The sequence below is a fragment of the Emydura macquarii genome, unplaced genomic scaffold (assembly GCF_026122565.2).
Source record: "Emydura macquarii macquarii isolate MOO-44397 ecotype Brisbane River unplaced genomic scaffold, CSIRO-AGI_Emac_v2 contig_573, whole genome shotgun sequence".
NCBI classification, from domain to species: Eukaryota; Metazoa; Chordata; order Testudines; family Chelidae; genus Emydura; species Emydura macquarii.
The window spans coordinates 1,087,939-1,103,948 of NW_027130710.1; the positions used below are offsets into that span (position 1 = coordinate 1,087,939).

The 16,010-nt window shown below is 56.8% G+C and overlaps 1 protein-coding gene across 11 annotated transcripts in view; it reads left to right on the forward strand.

Annotated features, from left to right (window-relative positions):
• The first annotated feature begins 1,238 nt into the window (after positions 1-1,238).
• PAX8 (paired box 8) overlaps positions 1,239-16,010 on the forward strand; it is a 28,172-nt gene continuing 13,400 nt past the window's right edge. For 10 of the 11 annotated variants that reach the window (XM_067540311.1, XM_067540314.1, XM_067540320.1 and 7 more), the window contains exons 1-2: positions 1,239-1,349; positions 1,674-1,872. In XM_067540311.1, coding sequence (XP_067396412.1) covers positions 1,848-1,872 — 25 coding nt within the window. In that variant the 5' untranslated portion in view covers positions 1,239-1,349; positions 1,674-1,847. The remainder of the gene's footprint in view (positions 1,350-1,673; positions 1,873-16,010) is intronic. The other variant, XM_067540312.1, reaches the window with a different exon arrangement.

A 16,010-nucleotide genomic window follows, 5' to 3' on the forward strand; every position in this document is an offset into this window, starting at 1 on the left:
GCGGGTCCAGGAAAGGCCAGTAGCTTGGGGACCGCCGCCTTGTCGGCAATTGAGACTCAGGGTCGGTGTATTGAAAACAGCATTAAAACTGTAATGTCTCGCTTTAAATTCCCAGGTATTGTCCGGGTCCTCCTTGCAGGTCATGGGCTCTGCAGGGGAACGTGAGACCCGAGTCAATCTGCAGCGAGTCAGCTCGCTAGAGCCAGCTGGAGTGTGTTGCTGCCTTCAGGAGCAGCCTGGTTTGTCTCCCTCTGTTCTTTTGGTTCTTAGGTGTGATTGTTCTGGAAAGGAGGAGACACTGCGACCCTGCAGCAAGAGGATTTCTGTGTCTTACAAAGCCGTTCTCTGGCTGGGTGCCAGGCACATAGCCCAGAGGTGGAAGGGAAAGAGTGGGAAAATGTTATCAATAATGACACTCGGCCCTTTTCTGGACCATTATCTCCATCCAGCCGACCCTCACCCGCCATGCGCGCACGCGGATGTCTCAGGGCAAGTGATTTTTGACGCAGGGTCAAACGGTTTGGTCCAGATTCCTCATCCCCTGCTCAGGTAAAGGGGCCGGGTTGGAAAGCTGCCTGCCTCCACCCGGGGGGGGGCTCCTGCTTCCCCGCCATCGCTGCGTGGCCCCTGAGGCCCTGCTGGCGTGGCAGGAGGGCCTGATCCTGCCCGCTGCCCGCTCCCCGAGGGCTGGCAAGCCGTCCCACACCTTTGCTCGCTTGGGCCAGGCCCTGCCAGCCAGTCGGTCCCTCCCGTGGACTCTACTCAGGCCCCAGCTGCAGGGAAGACGTAGATCTCAGTGGAACATCAGGGCAGCAAATCTTTGCCGGCCCAAGAACTTCCTTCATGGCCTCGGGCTTCAGGGGAAGATGCTAGGTAGGGACCCTTTGCACCAGACAACGAAGAACTAACCGCCCCAGATCTGCCCAGACACCTGCCCCTAAACCCGGCTCAGTAAGGCGGGGAGAAGGCCAGGCCTGGACGAGGGAGGATGGCTGCGTGCTGGCCCTGAGGGCCTCCCCCCCACCCCCCGCGTCCCCAGTTTACCCACCCCAGCTCCTGTGCCTTTCTTTTTAACTCTTCAAGTCACTGAGCCGTGACTCCCCTCCCCCCGCCCCACCCCCAGCCAGCCAATCCTGCGCCTCTCAGCTCCGCCAGGCAGCTGGGGGCTGGGGTGGGGGGGCTCCACGGGATAAAACCAGCTGGAAATGACTCTCTCATTGGAAAAAACTTCCTAAGCAATCAAAAGTCAAACGGAGATTTCTGGTGGTGCTTCTCCCCCCCCCGCCCCCTCCCCCGCCGGCCTGATACTCAGAGACAGGCAGATAGAGGCGTGTGCTGCGGCAGAACAGGTAAACAGCCCCCCCACCCCCCCACCCCCGATATTGATGAGTGCCCAGCTCCCTGCTCCCCAGGGCAGAGGGAGCCCGGATTTCGGGGGGGGGGGAGGGGATTAAAATCGCGGTTCCAAGTGAAGGGGGCGTTGACCCTAAGCAGAGGGTTTGGGGTGTGACCCCCCATCTCCCAGAATGGGTTGTATTTTCACCCCCTAGGGTCTGCCCCGTGCCTCTTGGCCCCCCCCCCGGCTGCAGAAGGGGGGGCTGCTTTCCTTTCGATTGGCAGGTTTTAGGCTCCGCCGGGTCGAGATCTAACCCCCCCTTTCTCCCCTTTCTAAGGCGTGAAGAATTTTTGGGGGGGAGACGACGGGGGAACTTGAGATCCAAAGGTGACCCCCCCCCCGCTTCTCTCCAGCCCCCAGCGCCGGCTTGGGAAGAAACGATCTGTCGCCAGCAGCAGAGACCCACCTTCCTTCTGCGGGGCGAGCTCCCCCGGCCCCCCAAAAGCCAGCCATGCCCCATAACACGCTCCGATCAGGTAAGCTTCCCCCGTCCCTTGGCCTGCTCGGCCGTCGATCTGTCTGTTCCCCACGCTAGGGGCGGGGGGGTGCATTTGGGAATCTCGCTTTGCGGGGAGGGGGGGGGGGCGTGTGTGTGTGAAATACTGGCTCCGTTAAAGTCCAGGGAGAAATTCAGGCTGAGATGAACCCCTCCATTATGTCACCTCCGCCTGCATCCCGGCGCTACGCTGCTCGGACCGCTGCCGGTCTGAGATCTGGGCACGGGCCGTGTCTTCCCTCGGCGGGATCGGGGCCATCAGGAGCATTTGGGCCCCGGGTGTCAGCGAGCCCCGCGTCCCCCCGGCCTGTGTGCTGGCTCGCCACGCCGCTTCGATGGCGGGTTTATCGCGGGCCCCTCGCCCCGGGGACTCTCCCCGGCAGGCGGCCTGCGTGATCCGGGGGGGATCGCAGCTTCCCCCGGCCCAGAGCGTGGGGTAAAGTTGAAAGTCAATTGCCCGGACTCTGCCCGGCTCCTTTCTCAGTCCTCCGGGTTTCCAGTCGCTTCCTTGCGTCTACATGGAACAAACCAGCTCCGCTTTAGAAGCCCCCACGTTCCGGAGTCGCGGAGGCTTCTTTCGGGCGCCTGGCGAAGTTGATTCGCTTTGTGGATCCTTTTTTATTTTTTGGTAAAAGGGGCAAAAAAATCTGCCGAGTTCTCCCGGTCACCCGCCTTGATCCCGGGGTAGCGAGGGGCTGACAACATGCCCATGGAGACACGGGCCCAAGCGACCCACCCTGAAGCGATCAAAGGGGGGATGTTGGTTGTAGGTTTCGCCATGTGTCAGTTTCACTTGATTTCCTGGGGCGCTAAGCGAGCAGCTGGGCGGTGCGGGGCGACTCGGGGGAAACCCTGACCTGACCGACGGGGGGTTGTTGAAATACCCAAAACCCGGTCGGATCAAGGGGCTGGGGGCGGTCAGGATCTGATAACGGATCCCTGGCCCGGCGGGAGGAGAAACTCCCGGTAGCGGGCGGCTCCGGGCCGGGGCAGAGAGGCGAGCTGTGGGCCGACAAAACAAGCCCCCCGGGGGGGGGGGGTGCTGCCAGCCGGCCCGTGCTCCCAGCTCCCCCGGCGCAGGTGTGTGTGGACAGCCCAGCACCAGCTGGGAGTTGGCAGAACTTTCCCCTTCGCTCCGGGGTCCTGGGGGCCCGTGGAAAGGGGGATCGGAGCAGGCGGCGGGGGGCTGGTCTCATGCTCTGCCGTGGGGCAGGCGGCGGGGCTCGGGGGGGGGCGGGTGTTGGCTTCTTGATGCCTTGCTCAACACGGGAGCCGCTGTTAAAAAGGCCATTCCCCAGAGCCGCCCCGGGTCGCCAGGAACCCAGCCCCCCGCGCCCCCCTTTTCTGGAGGGGGAGTTACTCCCAAGCGGATCCACGTGGGCGTTTGCCCCCAGACGATCGGGCTGAAGCCACTGGCCAGGGGCCGGCAGCCGGCGGGGTTGCCCCGAGGTGAGGTTCCGGGCAGGGAGGGGCGAGAAAAGTGAAATTGACAGACAGCTTCGCGGCGATCGATCCCGGCCCCCGACGTGAGAGGAAATCGATAGAGACCATTAACTCCAGCGCCGAACACGAGGCGTTTGTTATCATAACACAGCGGGTCAGAGCTGGGGCCAGGGGGGGGGGCACTGAGATATCTATTGATCTCTGTATTGTGGCTGTGTGTGTGTGTGTGTCTGTGTCTCTCTCACACACACACACAGGGGCTGTTTTCTAGGTAGGCCTTGCACGCCCTTGTCTAAATCCAACCGTCCCAGGGAACGGGGGCTGAGGATTTCAAGGGGGCCGAGCGAAACACCCGGGCCCCCCCTGGCTCGACCGGGCCGGTGCCTGGCTGGACCCCCCCGCGGCCCGGCTCTGGAGCGGGGTATCCCGGCCCGTCGGGTCTGCAGCGGCGGCATTTCAGCGGCCAATGGACTGAAGGTGGGGGGGGGCCCTGTCTGATCTGGCGGTGGGGTGTCCAGGTAAAGGGCCGGCGGGGAGATCCGGCTTCCCCCGACGTGGGGCGGGCACCCGGGGCGGCTCTGGCTGGTGTGTAACTGACCAGGCCGGCCAGGCGGCTGGTTAATTTCCCGGCTCGGTTCAGTTCAGGCTCTGGGTCGGGGGGACCAGCGAGACCCCGATTTACAACAAAGGCAGCGTCCCTGGTGCTAGAAATTCCCCCTGACCCGGCTTCAGGGAAGTGACCGAGCTCTGCCCGGCGCCCACCTTCCCTGCCATCGGGCCCCTTGTCAGATATTTGCTTTTCATTGCCTGGGATTTCAAAATAAATCTCCCGCGCCCATTTCTGGAAAGTCCGGAGTCGAACTGGAAAAGGCCGGCCGCCCGGCATTTCCACCAGCGGGATCTCGGCAGATCCCTTTCCCTTCGCCGCCCAGCCCGGCCGCTTCGAAACCGATGAGCACATCGGAGCTACACGATGGAAACTGGAGTCTGAATTGAGTTTAAAATATAGAAAAAAAAAATCAGACCAAGCCCCTGGGCTGAAATGTAACAAAGAAAATGGAAGAGGAAATCTATTTCTCCCCGGATTGCCAGAAACCAGAAACGCGGCCAGTAAACTGAAAACGATTTCGGTGATTCGCATTCGCTTCTTTTTTAATTGTTACATTTCCTTTGGTTTCTGCTTAGGTCGCTTCCTTTTACAGGGAGAAATTAATATCTCAAGATGTAAATAAAATGCGATCTCCTCTGGGGTTGGGTTTTTTTTTGGCCCCTGTGATTCAATTCTAATAAAAGCCATAAAGTTTTAAAATAAAGAAATGGTTACTTCATTAAACAGGGGGGCTGTCCTCTGTAATCTAAAGAAACCAGGTTATCCCCCCCCCCCCCCATTTCTGTGTATGTTATCATTTCCAAATGAAACTGCAACAGAAATCTTCATTTTCCAGAGAAGCTACAACCAAAAAAAAATATTTTCATTTTGCAAAGGGAGTTCTTTTATTAAGTGTCATCTTTAAAACAATTTTAATATAGATTCTAGGCGATTCTGCTCACAAAATTTCCAGCATAAACCAAAGAGGAAAAGTTTCGTTTTGGTTTTGTCCTTGTATTTTATCTGACTCAGTCTGTCTAGCTGGTCCATTATCTGCACATCCCTTGTGTCGCTGATTTTGTTTTCGTGGGATGTGTCTGGCTCTGCTTTGATTCCCCCCCACCCCTTAGCTCGCTTTGTTGGGAGCAATTGGACCATCTGAGGAGCCTTGAATTGCTAAAGTCTGCTTCTTCTGATTTTTCGGCTGTCTCTGCTGTGTGGTGAAGTGACAGCTAAAAAAAATAATTCATATCTCAACTAAATCGGTCACTTTGTTCCCAAAAGACATTGCCAAGGGTCGTTTTCCAGGGAGGGAAGTGTTTTCTAAAGGATGCATGCCAAAAAGAGGTAGCAAGACTATTTAAAAAAAAAAAAAGTTAGGGGGGAAAAAAAATCTAAAATAAAATCCACGGTGTTTTCCGGCCATATCCCAGTTTATTTCAGTGGGGGAGAATTTTGCCTTTGGGAAGACAAAGCTGCAGATGAGTAATAATTTAATCTGTGGGACTCCAGAGAAAGGATCTCAGTCTATACAGAGGCAGGCTGCAGGTCTAAGACCCATCTTTGTATTTGTATTTATTTTTTTGGACGGTTCCCTTCCTCTTCTCCCCCCCCCCCCTCCCCAAAGAAAAAGTCCTCAATGAAAGTTAATTAGGAGATAATTTAGCTACCTCCTGAATTAGTTTCCAGATAAGTATCTTTTCGGGTTTTGTCACTTTAATTGCCCCCGTGATGGACGGGGCGTAATTGTTTTTGACTGACACTTTTTTTGAAGTCACAGGCAGGAATTTATTTTGTTTTCTTAGTTTAACCAGGGTTTTTTATTATCTTGTCCTAAATCTAAGGTTACACGCCACGGGGGCGGGGGGGAAAGGCGGACGAGAAAGGTTAATTAATTTTAAAGGGTCACCCCTGCGAGGCGTCCTGCTCGTTTGATTTGTTTGAAATATGACATGGGACAATGGGGCGAAAAGGAATCAAAAGGAAGTTGGGGGCTTGCTGAGGGAAGGGGTTAAAAACGAAAAGACCTGGTGCAACCGCCGTCGAAGTCCAACGGGCCGCCGTGCTGGTGGACGTTAACACGAGAGAAACAAATGAAGACATAAAAGAAACGACGCGGGCACTGCATGACTATTCTCTCCTATTACTGTGTGTGTCTGCGGAGCTCTGTCTCTCGATGTACAGCCACGTATGCCCTCTTGCCTAGATATATGTGTAGGTTTCTGTGTGTTGGTGTGTCTACAGCCTACTTACAAAGTGTAGAGTTTGTGGTTATATTCTGGAGACACAAGGAGAAGTGTTGTGGGACGCTCTTATAGCCGTGGTGTGTGTCTGCGGAGTGCAGTGACATTTGAGAACCAGGCATTTGTAGCTGTGTACATGGTATGGATAGCCGTGTGGCAGTCTGCTTCTGATCAGCGTGTGTCTGTGTCTGCACCACGCACTAACCCACAAGTGCCGCTGTGTAAATAGTGATAAGAAAGAACGGCCGTGTCTCGAATGCAGACACACGGACGTGTTTAGAAAAGGCAGCTGGTTGAACGCGTACAGATGGGTATAAAAAGTACATAAACACACACCCGCGTTGTGTAGCTACCCTCTCGCCTACCCGCGTACCGTATACACATCGCATGCACACCTAGCGCTCTGTGCAATTCGGTTTCGTGCCGGGCCGCATCTCCGCTTGCAGCTCGTAGCCCCCGGCGCCGCTGGCCGCGTCCGTTGTGAAAGTAAAAAATTGCTTGCGGCCCCGGCCCCTCTTTCGTGACGAATTAAGGCCTGGTTTCGTGCGAATCCCGGCTCAAGCCGCTTCGGTCAAAGACACGAAGGGCCGGGCTGTACCGACATAGCTACGGCTGCCGGATCTCTCAGTGGAGGCTAAGTTTACACGGGCAAAATGCGTCTGTGGCTGGGTGTAGTTGGTACCAGATCCCCAAGTGAAACAAGCGACAGCAGCCTCTGCCAGTGGCCCAGGCTTTCGCCGGCACAGCCTGGGGGGGGGGACCAAAAAAAATCCCCCCTCCGCTCCATGGAGCCAAGCCAGCAAAACTGGGAAGCGTGGATCGGCCGTTAGGCCTTGGGAAAAAGGCCTCTTTCGGATGTTTTCCTGAGCAAGAGCGGTTCAGCCCAGGGTCCGACGGGTCAGGGCGCCCGCCCTCACCTCTGCTCCCTGATTTCATAGGATCCTGGAAGATTCGGGCTGGAAGGGATGTCAGGAGGTCATCTAGTCCTGGCCCGGCTCAGCAGGACGGGATAGGGGGACCAGATGTCCCATTACTATCGGGACCGTCCGGACATTAGGGGCTTTGTCTTATATACACAGCTAGGCCCCCCAAAAACAAGTCTCTCTATTTTTCACGCTTGCGATCTGACCCCCTAGGGCAGGATCGGGCTAATAACGCACACCCGGATCTTTCTCTCTTATAATTCGCACCAACTCCATTCCCTCTGAAGGACCTGGGGTGAAGGGGCAAGGACCGGGTCCCCCCCCCCCATCCACGGGCCTGATCCTGTGTCAGCTGCGGCGGCTGAGGGTTTGGTTCTGCCAGGGGAGCAGGCCTGGGCAGCAGGAAACGGTACCGCCCGCCTTCCCCCCACTGTAATTATTAATAGGCGCTGGTGTGCAGGTGTAGGGAACGCCCCGCCGCAGTGGAAGGGTTTAATCATTCACCTCCCGGAGGCGTGCGGAGAAATGAGAGGGTTGTTTTTTTAAAAGGCATTAAAACGCTTTAAAAACCCGTGCAGAGCCCAGGGGTGTGGGGAGCCGTGGGGCCCAAGCAGAGAAGGTAGCACCCGCCACTGCGCCCCACCCCGCCCGCACCACACACGCCCCACTGTGTCCCCACACCCACACACACGCGGGGGTGACCAGATGTGCCGGTTTTATAGGAACAATCCGGCCATTTGGGGCTTTTTCTGACAGAGATGTCTAGCCCCGATTTTTCACACTTGCCGTTGGGTCGCCCTAACACGTGTGCCCTTCAGGGTATGAACATGCATCCTCACACTGGCACCCAGGCTACACCTGTCAACGCACAGATCACCGCAATCCTACGGAGCCCTGAAAAGACCGGGACACGCACAACCTTATACGTGCACAACCCACACACACACACAGCCAGGCCCTGCGTCTACAAACACCTGGAACCCCATCCGGGCCCCGTCATGCCCCCTGGCGCGGGTATATAAACCCACACGATCAAGTAGCCGGACAAACACAGCCCTGTACTGACAGACCGAGCCCACACGCCCATGTAGCCGGAAAACACATGCGCGGCGCGCAGGAATAAATATGTTTCAGATCGGAAACTACACTGGAAAAATACTGCGCATTTTGGTTGCCAGCTGAAAATACTGCGCATTTTGGTTGCCAGCTGGAGCCTCGCGAGGTGGCGAGATGCCCAGCTGGCATGGCATTGGCACGGCCCCAGCTCCTGCAGATGCCCAGGGACGCTCCAGCCCGGCCTCGGGAACGCGGTGGGATGTTTTTTCTCTGAGACAAGGCAGGAATCTGAAAGAACCGCTGGGATAAATACAAACGCGTAAGGCACCGTGTGTTGCACAAAGCAGGCAGACGGGGCTTTTCCTTCCTGGCAGGGACTGACGGAGTCGGGGGGGGGGGGGGCATAATGGATAGTCACTTCTCCTGCGGTAATAATAGCGCTTCACGGGGTGGGGGCAGATTTTCAGAGGGGAACCCAGGCTCCTGGGAAGCCAAAGGGGCTCTGAGGATTTCTTCCCCCCTTCTTTGAGCCTTTGGAAAATCAACCCCCTACTTCATTGCTGATTTACACCAAGTAAAGATCTGGCCCTTTAATCACCATGTCACACAAAGGCACCCTCCTGCCCGCGACCAGGTTCCAAGAGAAAAGAGGGGACTGGAAATGGCTGGGCCGCCCCTGAAATGCCCACCGCGGGCGCCCCAATTTTTGCCCCAAGGAAACGGCTTTTCAAATCCCTGGTCACCCCTGGGTGAGCTGCAGACTCCAATCCCCCCGTGGGGAGCGGCTGGGCTGGGACGGCCCCCCTGCCAGCAGAGGGGTGCCCCGAAAAATGCGGTGAGGCGCGAACCCTTTGCAAATGGGCAGCTGGGTAGCCCCTGCCCCCCCTGGCATCTCAATGATGGCCACTCTGGGCAACCCAGCGTTCCTATTAATTGCCCAGGCGAGGCAATGTGACGGCGTGTGGGGCGGTCACAGGTGGGGGGGCGATGCCACCCTGCAACCCGGGGGCATCTCTGGGGGGCAGGGTCCCGGTGGGAAAAACCCCCAAGCCTGGAGCAATTCACAAGGCGACCGATCTCTGACCAGCCCTTCACTGCACAGATAGCATGAATCCCTCCTTTGCACTCTCTCTTGGAAAGGGCCCTGGATCTGTGCAGGGAAACGGACCAGATGGTCTAAGGGCCCCCTGTTTGTATGGCCGAGACCGTGTTTAGGGCTTCTCTACTCAGGGGGCCGGGGACTGTGTCTAAGGGGGCTGTGAAGGACTTAGACTGGAAACTGACTGAACTGAATTCAGCCATCTGTGCAGCCCGTAGCTTTGCAAAGAGATCCGCCCCCCCCCCCCCAGCTGAATTTTTTTAGGCGTCCGCAAATGAAAAAAGATTGGGGACCCGCTGGTTTAGGGGCTGTCTGGGGAGCCCGCAGCTGGGGGGCCGGCGGGCGTTTTACTGCCAGGTTCTCTGGGGGCCTTGCGCTTGGCTTCCTCTGGGCCGCGTGACGCGTTATCTCGGAAGGGAAAAGCAATGCTTCGTGGAGGCGGCTCAGCCGGAGAGCCGAGATCATCAGCGCTAATGGTCCCCAAAGAGCCACTCAGGCCGTTGCGCGCCAGCCGAGCGTCGAATGGGGCCGTGCGCCGCGCTGATCGCGCTGGGGATTCGCAGGCCAGATTCTGTCGCTCGTTGTAGCCGGGGCACGGCTCTGCTTTCTGATTCAGGCCCTGCCCCGTGCCTCGGTTCTCCCCCACCCCCCGGGATGATGGCGGTTGGGGAGGGGTGGCAGGCGCAGCTTCCCAGAGGGAAGGCGTTTGGGGCAGTCGTTTTATTATTAACACGTGGCGATTTCGACACACTCTGGCCAGAAACACGGCAGCTGGGGACGCTTGGGCCTGGCTTAGCTCGCGGTGTGTGAGTCCTTCCTTTGGCTGGCCTGCGGCGGGGACCGGCGGCTCCATGGGGCAGGCACCGGGCTAATAAATAGGGGCTTTCATCCCGGCTGGATCCCCAGCCCCCAGGGCTGGAATCTCTCCAATCCCACCCCCCCATACACGGCGAGGTTGGCACGGACCCTCAGTCGCACCCCGGAAATGGAGAGTTGGGGTCAGGGGGCCCTGATGTGAGCGTGAGCCCGTCACTGGTTCTGGGTGGTTCTGGGAACGGTCTGGCCCAGGGGGCAGATGAGGTTGGGGGGCACGAAGCCACGTCCCTTCTCCCCGCAGAGCAGAATTGGGCTACTGGCTTTACCCCCTGGAGTCCCTCCTGATTCACACCAGCTGGGCCGTTCCCCTGGTGCCGTCGCTCTGCTGACCTAAGCCCCAGTGTCTCCCCGTGTCTCCGCCCACCCCGGGGACCCTGGCCTTTGCTCCTGGCGCCCCAGGCGCTGGCATTGGGCTGAGTCACGGGGCGCGAGTTCCCTTCCCCCCGGGGGTTTTGCCCCGACCCAGTCGCCTCGTCCGCACGTTGCTTTCAGATCTAAAGACAACACTTCCTTTCCCGTTGGCCTTTTCAGGCCTCACGTGAAAGGGCCCCAGCTCTGCCGCCAGAGACAAAAAATTAAGGCGTGGCTCCATCCCTGGGCAGCGCTTAGAAGGTGCCAGACGCCAGCAAAGCACCACGTCTATCAGTGTACCAAATAATACTGAGCACAGTCTGGGCGGGAGGTCAGATTCCCCGGCCTGGGCCGTACGCAGTGGGTGGTCAGACTGGTCCTTTCTCCGCTTGAAATCTACAATAACGATGATGAATAATCAATAATATTCCTGGTTAATAATAACATGGGTAGCCAGTTCCATGGTTATTGGCGTTATTGCATGGCACCAGTATGTGGTAACAGCAATGAGTAGCCCCTTTTTGATTATCATAATCATCTAGCAGGTAGCCCGCGGAGCAGAGTTCTGCTAGCGAATTTCGCGCCGGCGAAAGGCTGATTTTCATAGACTCAGAGAAGAGGAGGGTTGGACGGGACGTCAGGAGGTATCTAGTCCAACCCCTGCTCAAAGCAGGACCAACCTCAGCTCAATCATCCCAGCCAGGCCTTTGTCAAGCCACAGCTTAAAAACCTCTAGAGATTCCCCCACCTCCCCAGGTAACCCATTGCAGTGCTTCACCACCCGCCTAGTGACCAACTTTTCCTAACATCCAACCTAGACCTGCCCCACTGCAACCTGAGACCATTGCTCCTTGTTCTGTCATCTGCCACCACCGAGAACAGCCTAGCCCCATCCTCCCTGGAAGCCCCTTCCAGGTAGCTAAAGGCTGCTATCAAATCCCCCTCATTCTTCTCTTCTGCAGACTAAACAAGCCTAGTTTCCTCAGCCTCTCCTCATAAGTCTTGTGCTCCAGCCCCCTCATCATTTTTGTTGCCCTCCACTGGACTCTCTCCAACTTCTCCACATCCTTGTTGTAGTGGGGGCCCCAAAACTGGACCCAATACTCCAAATGTGGCCTCACCAGAGCCGAATAGAGGGGAATGATCACTGCCCTCCATCTGCTGGCAATGCTCCTACTAGTGCAGCCCAACGTGCTATTAGCCTTCCTGGCACCCACTGCTGACTCCTGTCCATGACTTTCCCCCGACTATATCTCCACGCCAAGCTAAGGTCGCCATTGGCTCCCCCAAGCCCATGGGCCGCCGGCCCTCGAACGCAGGAGGACCCCCGAGGCGCCACGATCATAAAACCAGTCAGATGCTATAAGTGCCGCCATAAAAGTGGCTGAGCCGCCGCCAGCGCTTGGCAAGGGGCTGGCTTTTAATGTTACAGGCATTTTAACGGTGTGTGGTGTCTCCCCTCCCGGCAGGGGGGAGAAGGGCCCGGGCCTGGTGCCGCGTGTCTCTCCATCTACAACAGCCATTCTCAGCCCTGGAGAATGAAACGCGTCCCCCTGCCCGCTCGCTTGTAGGATGGGGACCTCTCTTGTGGGGCTGGGCCCTGCAGGGTGACCTGGGGCGGCCTCACAGCTCCCCTCAGCCGTACTCAGTTTCCTGGGAATGGGCTGTGAGTTGTTTGGAAAAAACCACAAACTCTGCCCTAGAGGCAGTGTCATGGAGCGCCCCCTTCTGGCTGGGGTTGAATTGCAGCCCCAGTGGAGAAAGGGGAAAAAAGGCGATTGCTGGGCGTTGTGGTGGTGGTAGCAGCCTAGAGGGGCCGGCCTGGCCCAGCAGCCCATTGTGCTCTGTGCTGTACAAACGCCGAGCAAGGAGACGCTGCCCCGAAGATCGGGGACGTTTCAGGCTGTGTTGCCGGCCTCACCGGAGGAGAGACTGGGTCCAATTTTTTGAATTCAACTTCTTTTTTTCATTCCAAACCGTCATTTTACTTTTTTTCAAAATCAAATATTTGGGTGGAAAATTCTCCATTTCTTTGCCAGATTTTGGGGTGCGGTTTTAAAAACGCGGTCAGTGGGCAAGCTTTATTTTTCGCTCCCTTTTTCCACCCTCACATTTTTTTAAATTGAGTTCTCTCCCTTCCCTCCCCCCTCCAGCACCATCCTTCCTCCCACAAACAACTGAGGGGAAAGCAAAGAGGAAGAAGGAGAAAAGAAAACAGAGCCACAACAAATATTTATAAAACCATACCAAAGTTTTGTGGGGAAAAAAACGGGCTTTGAAATTCCATCTAATTCCATGGAATCATTTTCCCTTCCCTCCACACCCCGATCTGCTGCAGCCTGGTTGTAGGTTGGGGCAATGGGTCAATAATGACCTTTGCTCTTATCAGCCCCCTTTTGCCCAACCTTGATAATGATGCCAAAGCTGTGTGAGACCCCTGGTTAGGAGCAATGCTCTGTGAGCCCTCTGGCATGGCCAATGATAAGGGAAGCCAAAGGACACAAGGAGAAATCTCTGGCCAGGAGAATTAAGGACAATAAGGGGTTTTAAAAAATATATATCCAGAATAAAAGGAACCCTAACGCTGGTATTTGTCCATTACTAGATGGTAATGGTAGAATTATCAGTAATAATTCAGAAAAGGCAGAAGAATTCAATAAATATTTCTATTCCGTGTTTGGGGAAATGCCAGTGAAGTATTCATATCATAAGATGATGAAATACTTTCCATTCCAACAGTCACTCAGGAGGCTGTAAAACAGCAAATGCTAAAGTCAGACATGTTTATATCAGCAAGTGCAGGTAACTTGCATACCAAGAGTTTCAAAAGAACTGGGAAGGTGCTTCATGGACCGGTGATGTTGATTTTTTTTTAAGAAGTCACGGAGCACTGGAGAAGTTCCCGAAGGCTGGAAGAAAACGAACGTCGTGTCAATATTTAAAAAGGGGACGCCTTGGGTAGTTATGGGCTTGTCAGCCTGACGTCAGGCAGTAGGATGCTCCTTTAATAACGACTAATGTCATTAATGCCAATCAACGTGGGTTTGTGGGAAACAGATCCTGTCCAACTCACTTTGTATCTTTTCTAATGAGAACACAGGTCCGGTTGATAAAGGTGATGGTGGTGTTGTAATAGGCTTCGACTCTTCTAAGGCATTTGACCTCATCCAGCCATTTTGATTAAGAAACTGGAACACTAACGAATCGACGTGGCAGACCGTGCACGGCTTGCTAACTGGCTAACCGATAGGGCTGGAAATGTGACTGTAAATGGGAAATCCTCACTGAGCAGCTGTGTGTCTGCGGGGCTTCTACGGTGCTAGACTCATGGTGCTGCGCTGTTTAATATTTTGATCGGTGACGGAGAGGAAAACATCCAGTCTCTCGGAAAGTCCGGAGGTAATGACAAGGACCGGTCACTGGTGCAAAGCCAGCTGGGACGCTGGTAAACTGGACCTGCAGACATCACAGGTCAATGTAGGGCAATGCATCCAGGAACAAAGAACGCAGGCCATGCTGACGGGCTGAAGGGCTCTCGCCTGGGAAGCAGAGAGGTGGCGGCGTGGCGGAGACTCAGCTGAACACGGGTGATGCTGGGGCCAAGAGGGCTAATGCGATCCTGGGATGGATAAACAGGGGAGCTAACGTAGGAGCCGAGAGATCTAACGCAGTCCAGTGGCTGGAGGTTGAAGTTCGACAAATTCAGACTAGAAATACGGTGCACATTTTTGCCTGTCCGGGTAATTAGCCGGGGGAACAACTTCCCAAGGGCCGGATGCTTGCTCCATCCCGGCCCATTTTGAAAGTGAGGGCAGGATGTTTTGCTCTGCTCTGGTTCGAAGCGGGATTCGTTCAGGGAAGGCCTGTGGCTTGGGTTACACAGGAGGTCGGGCGAGATGATCCTCAGGGCCCCATCTCTGGATCCATCTACCACCCCACTGCCAGGAACCCAGGGATAGCCTGGCGGTGGCTGGGGGGAAGCAACGGAGAGCAGGGAGCTGGGGCGCTGGCTGTACCACTAATACTCACAGGAGCTCAAGGGAAGGGGTAAAAGGGCTGGGGAGGGAAGTTGAAAAGCCTGGGGGTGTGTGGGGTGCTGTACGAGGGGAGAGGCGATGGAGGATGGTGTGTAGGGTTGGGGGAGCAGGGGGTGGGGGTAGGGGACAGGGAATGGAGGCGCAGGCATGGGGGAGGGATGCTGGAGTGGGGTGGGGATAGGAGTTGGGGTACAGAGCTGTGCCATTAACTCACCAGAGCAGAATCTTATCCACAAAGCCAACCCCGAAGGGTCAAAACCCAGGAACCAGGCCCCCCAGAACCAAGAGGTGGGCTCAGAACGCATAGCCCTTTTGTCTTTGCCGTCCGGTGGTGGAGCCTTTTGCGGGGTGGGGGCTCTGGGGCTCTGCAAACGGGCAGGCTGGCGCCGAGAGTCCCCCCTAATCCCATGGCTCCGGGAGCTGGGGCTTCCCAGTGCGAACAGTGAAAACAGTGCGAGACTGGTGGCCAAATCCCCAGAGGCTGCTGGGCTGGTGCCAGGGACGGGCCTGGCTGGGTCAGGGCCTTGTGGGGGGGTGGGGTCTGGCTGTAGGGCAGGCCTCTGGTGGGCGGGGGAGCTGGGATCTCGGGACTCGGAGGGGGGCATCTGTGATGTGGCTTGTTTCTGGGGGTCCCCAGGGCAGGCAGGCTGGTTAATTTAAAGGGGGCGCAGTTTGGGGACGCACGGCGAGGGGAAACCAGATTAATAGAGAACTGGGGGGGGGGGGCAGCGGCCCATTAGCGAGATGAAAAGGAAAGCAGGCCCGAGCAATAGAGAAGCAAAAACTAATACCAACGAGGGAGAAATAAATGGAGATTAGGGCGAGCAAATTAGCCATAATGGGCTCGGCGCTAATACAAGAATAACAGGCGAGTGGAGAATGCCTCAGAGGGGAGCCGGGCGGCGGAGCCGGAGCACTCATGCGGGCAGTAATGATTATGCAGGGGAGGGGAGATGGGGGTGGGGAGAGATGGGGAAAGAAAGAAAGGGGGGGCAGCTGGCGGCCAGGCAGTGGGTGTCGTGGAGAGGACAGGCTGCGGCTCTGGGCAGGGCGCAGCGCGGGGGGCAGTGCCCCCCGCCCTCCTCCAGTGATTCCCTTACCCGCTCCCGGGCCGGCCCAGAGACCCGCCGTCCTGCCGCGGGCCGTATGGGGCAGCCCCAGGGCGGGGCAGAGCAGGGCGCACTCCATAGCGCTGGCCAAGGGGAGCGGAAAAGGCCTCTCCGAATCTGTCGCCAGTGGGGGCTCTGATAGGGCCGGATCCTGCGAGGTGCCAGCTCTCCTCAGTCACTGGAGGGGGGGTTGCTGCACCCCACAGGACCGGCACCAGCAACAGGGAGTCGGGGACGCTCAACTTGTCGAGGTAATGAACATCGCTCCCCCGGCGATCACAGCAACAGAGCTAGCCGTCCGTCCGTCCACATGCACGCCCTCTTTCTGTCCGTCCATCCATCCCCCCCCGATCCACACCTCTCTCTGTATCTGTCCATCTGCTCGCACACTC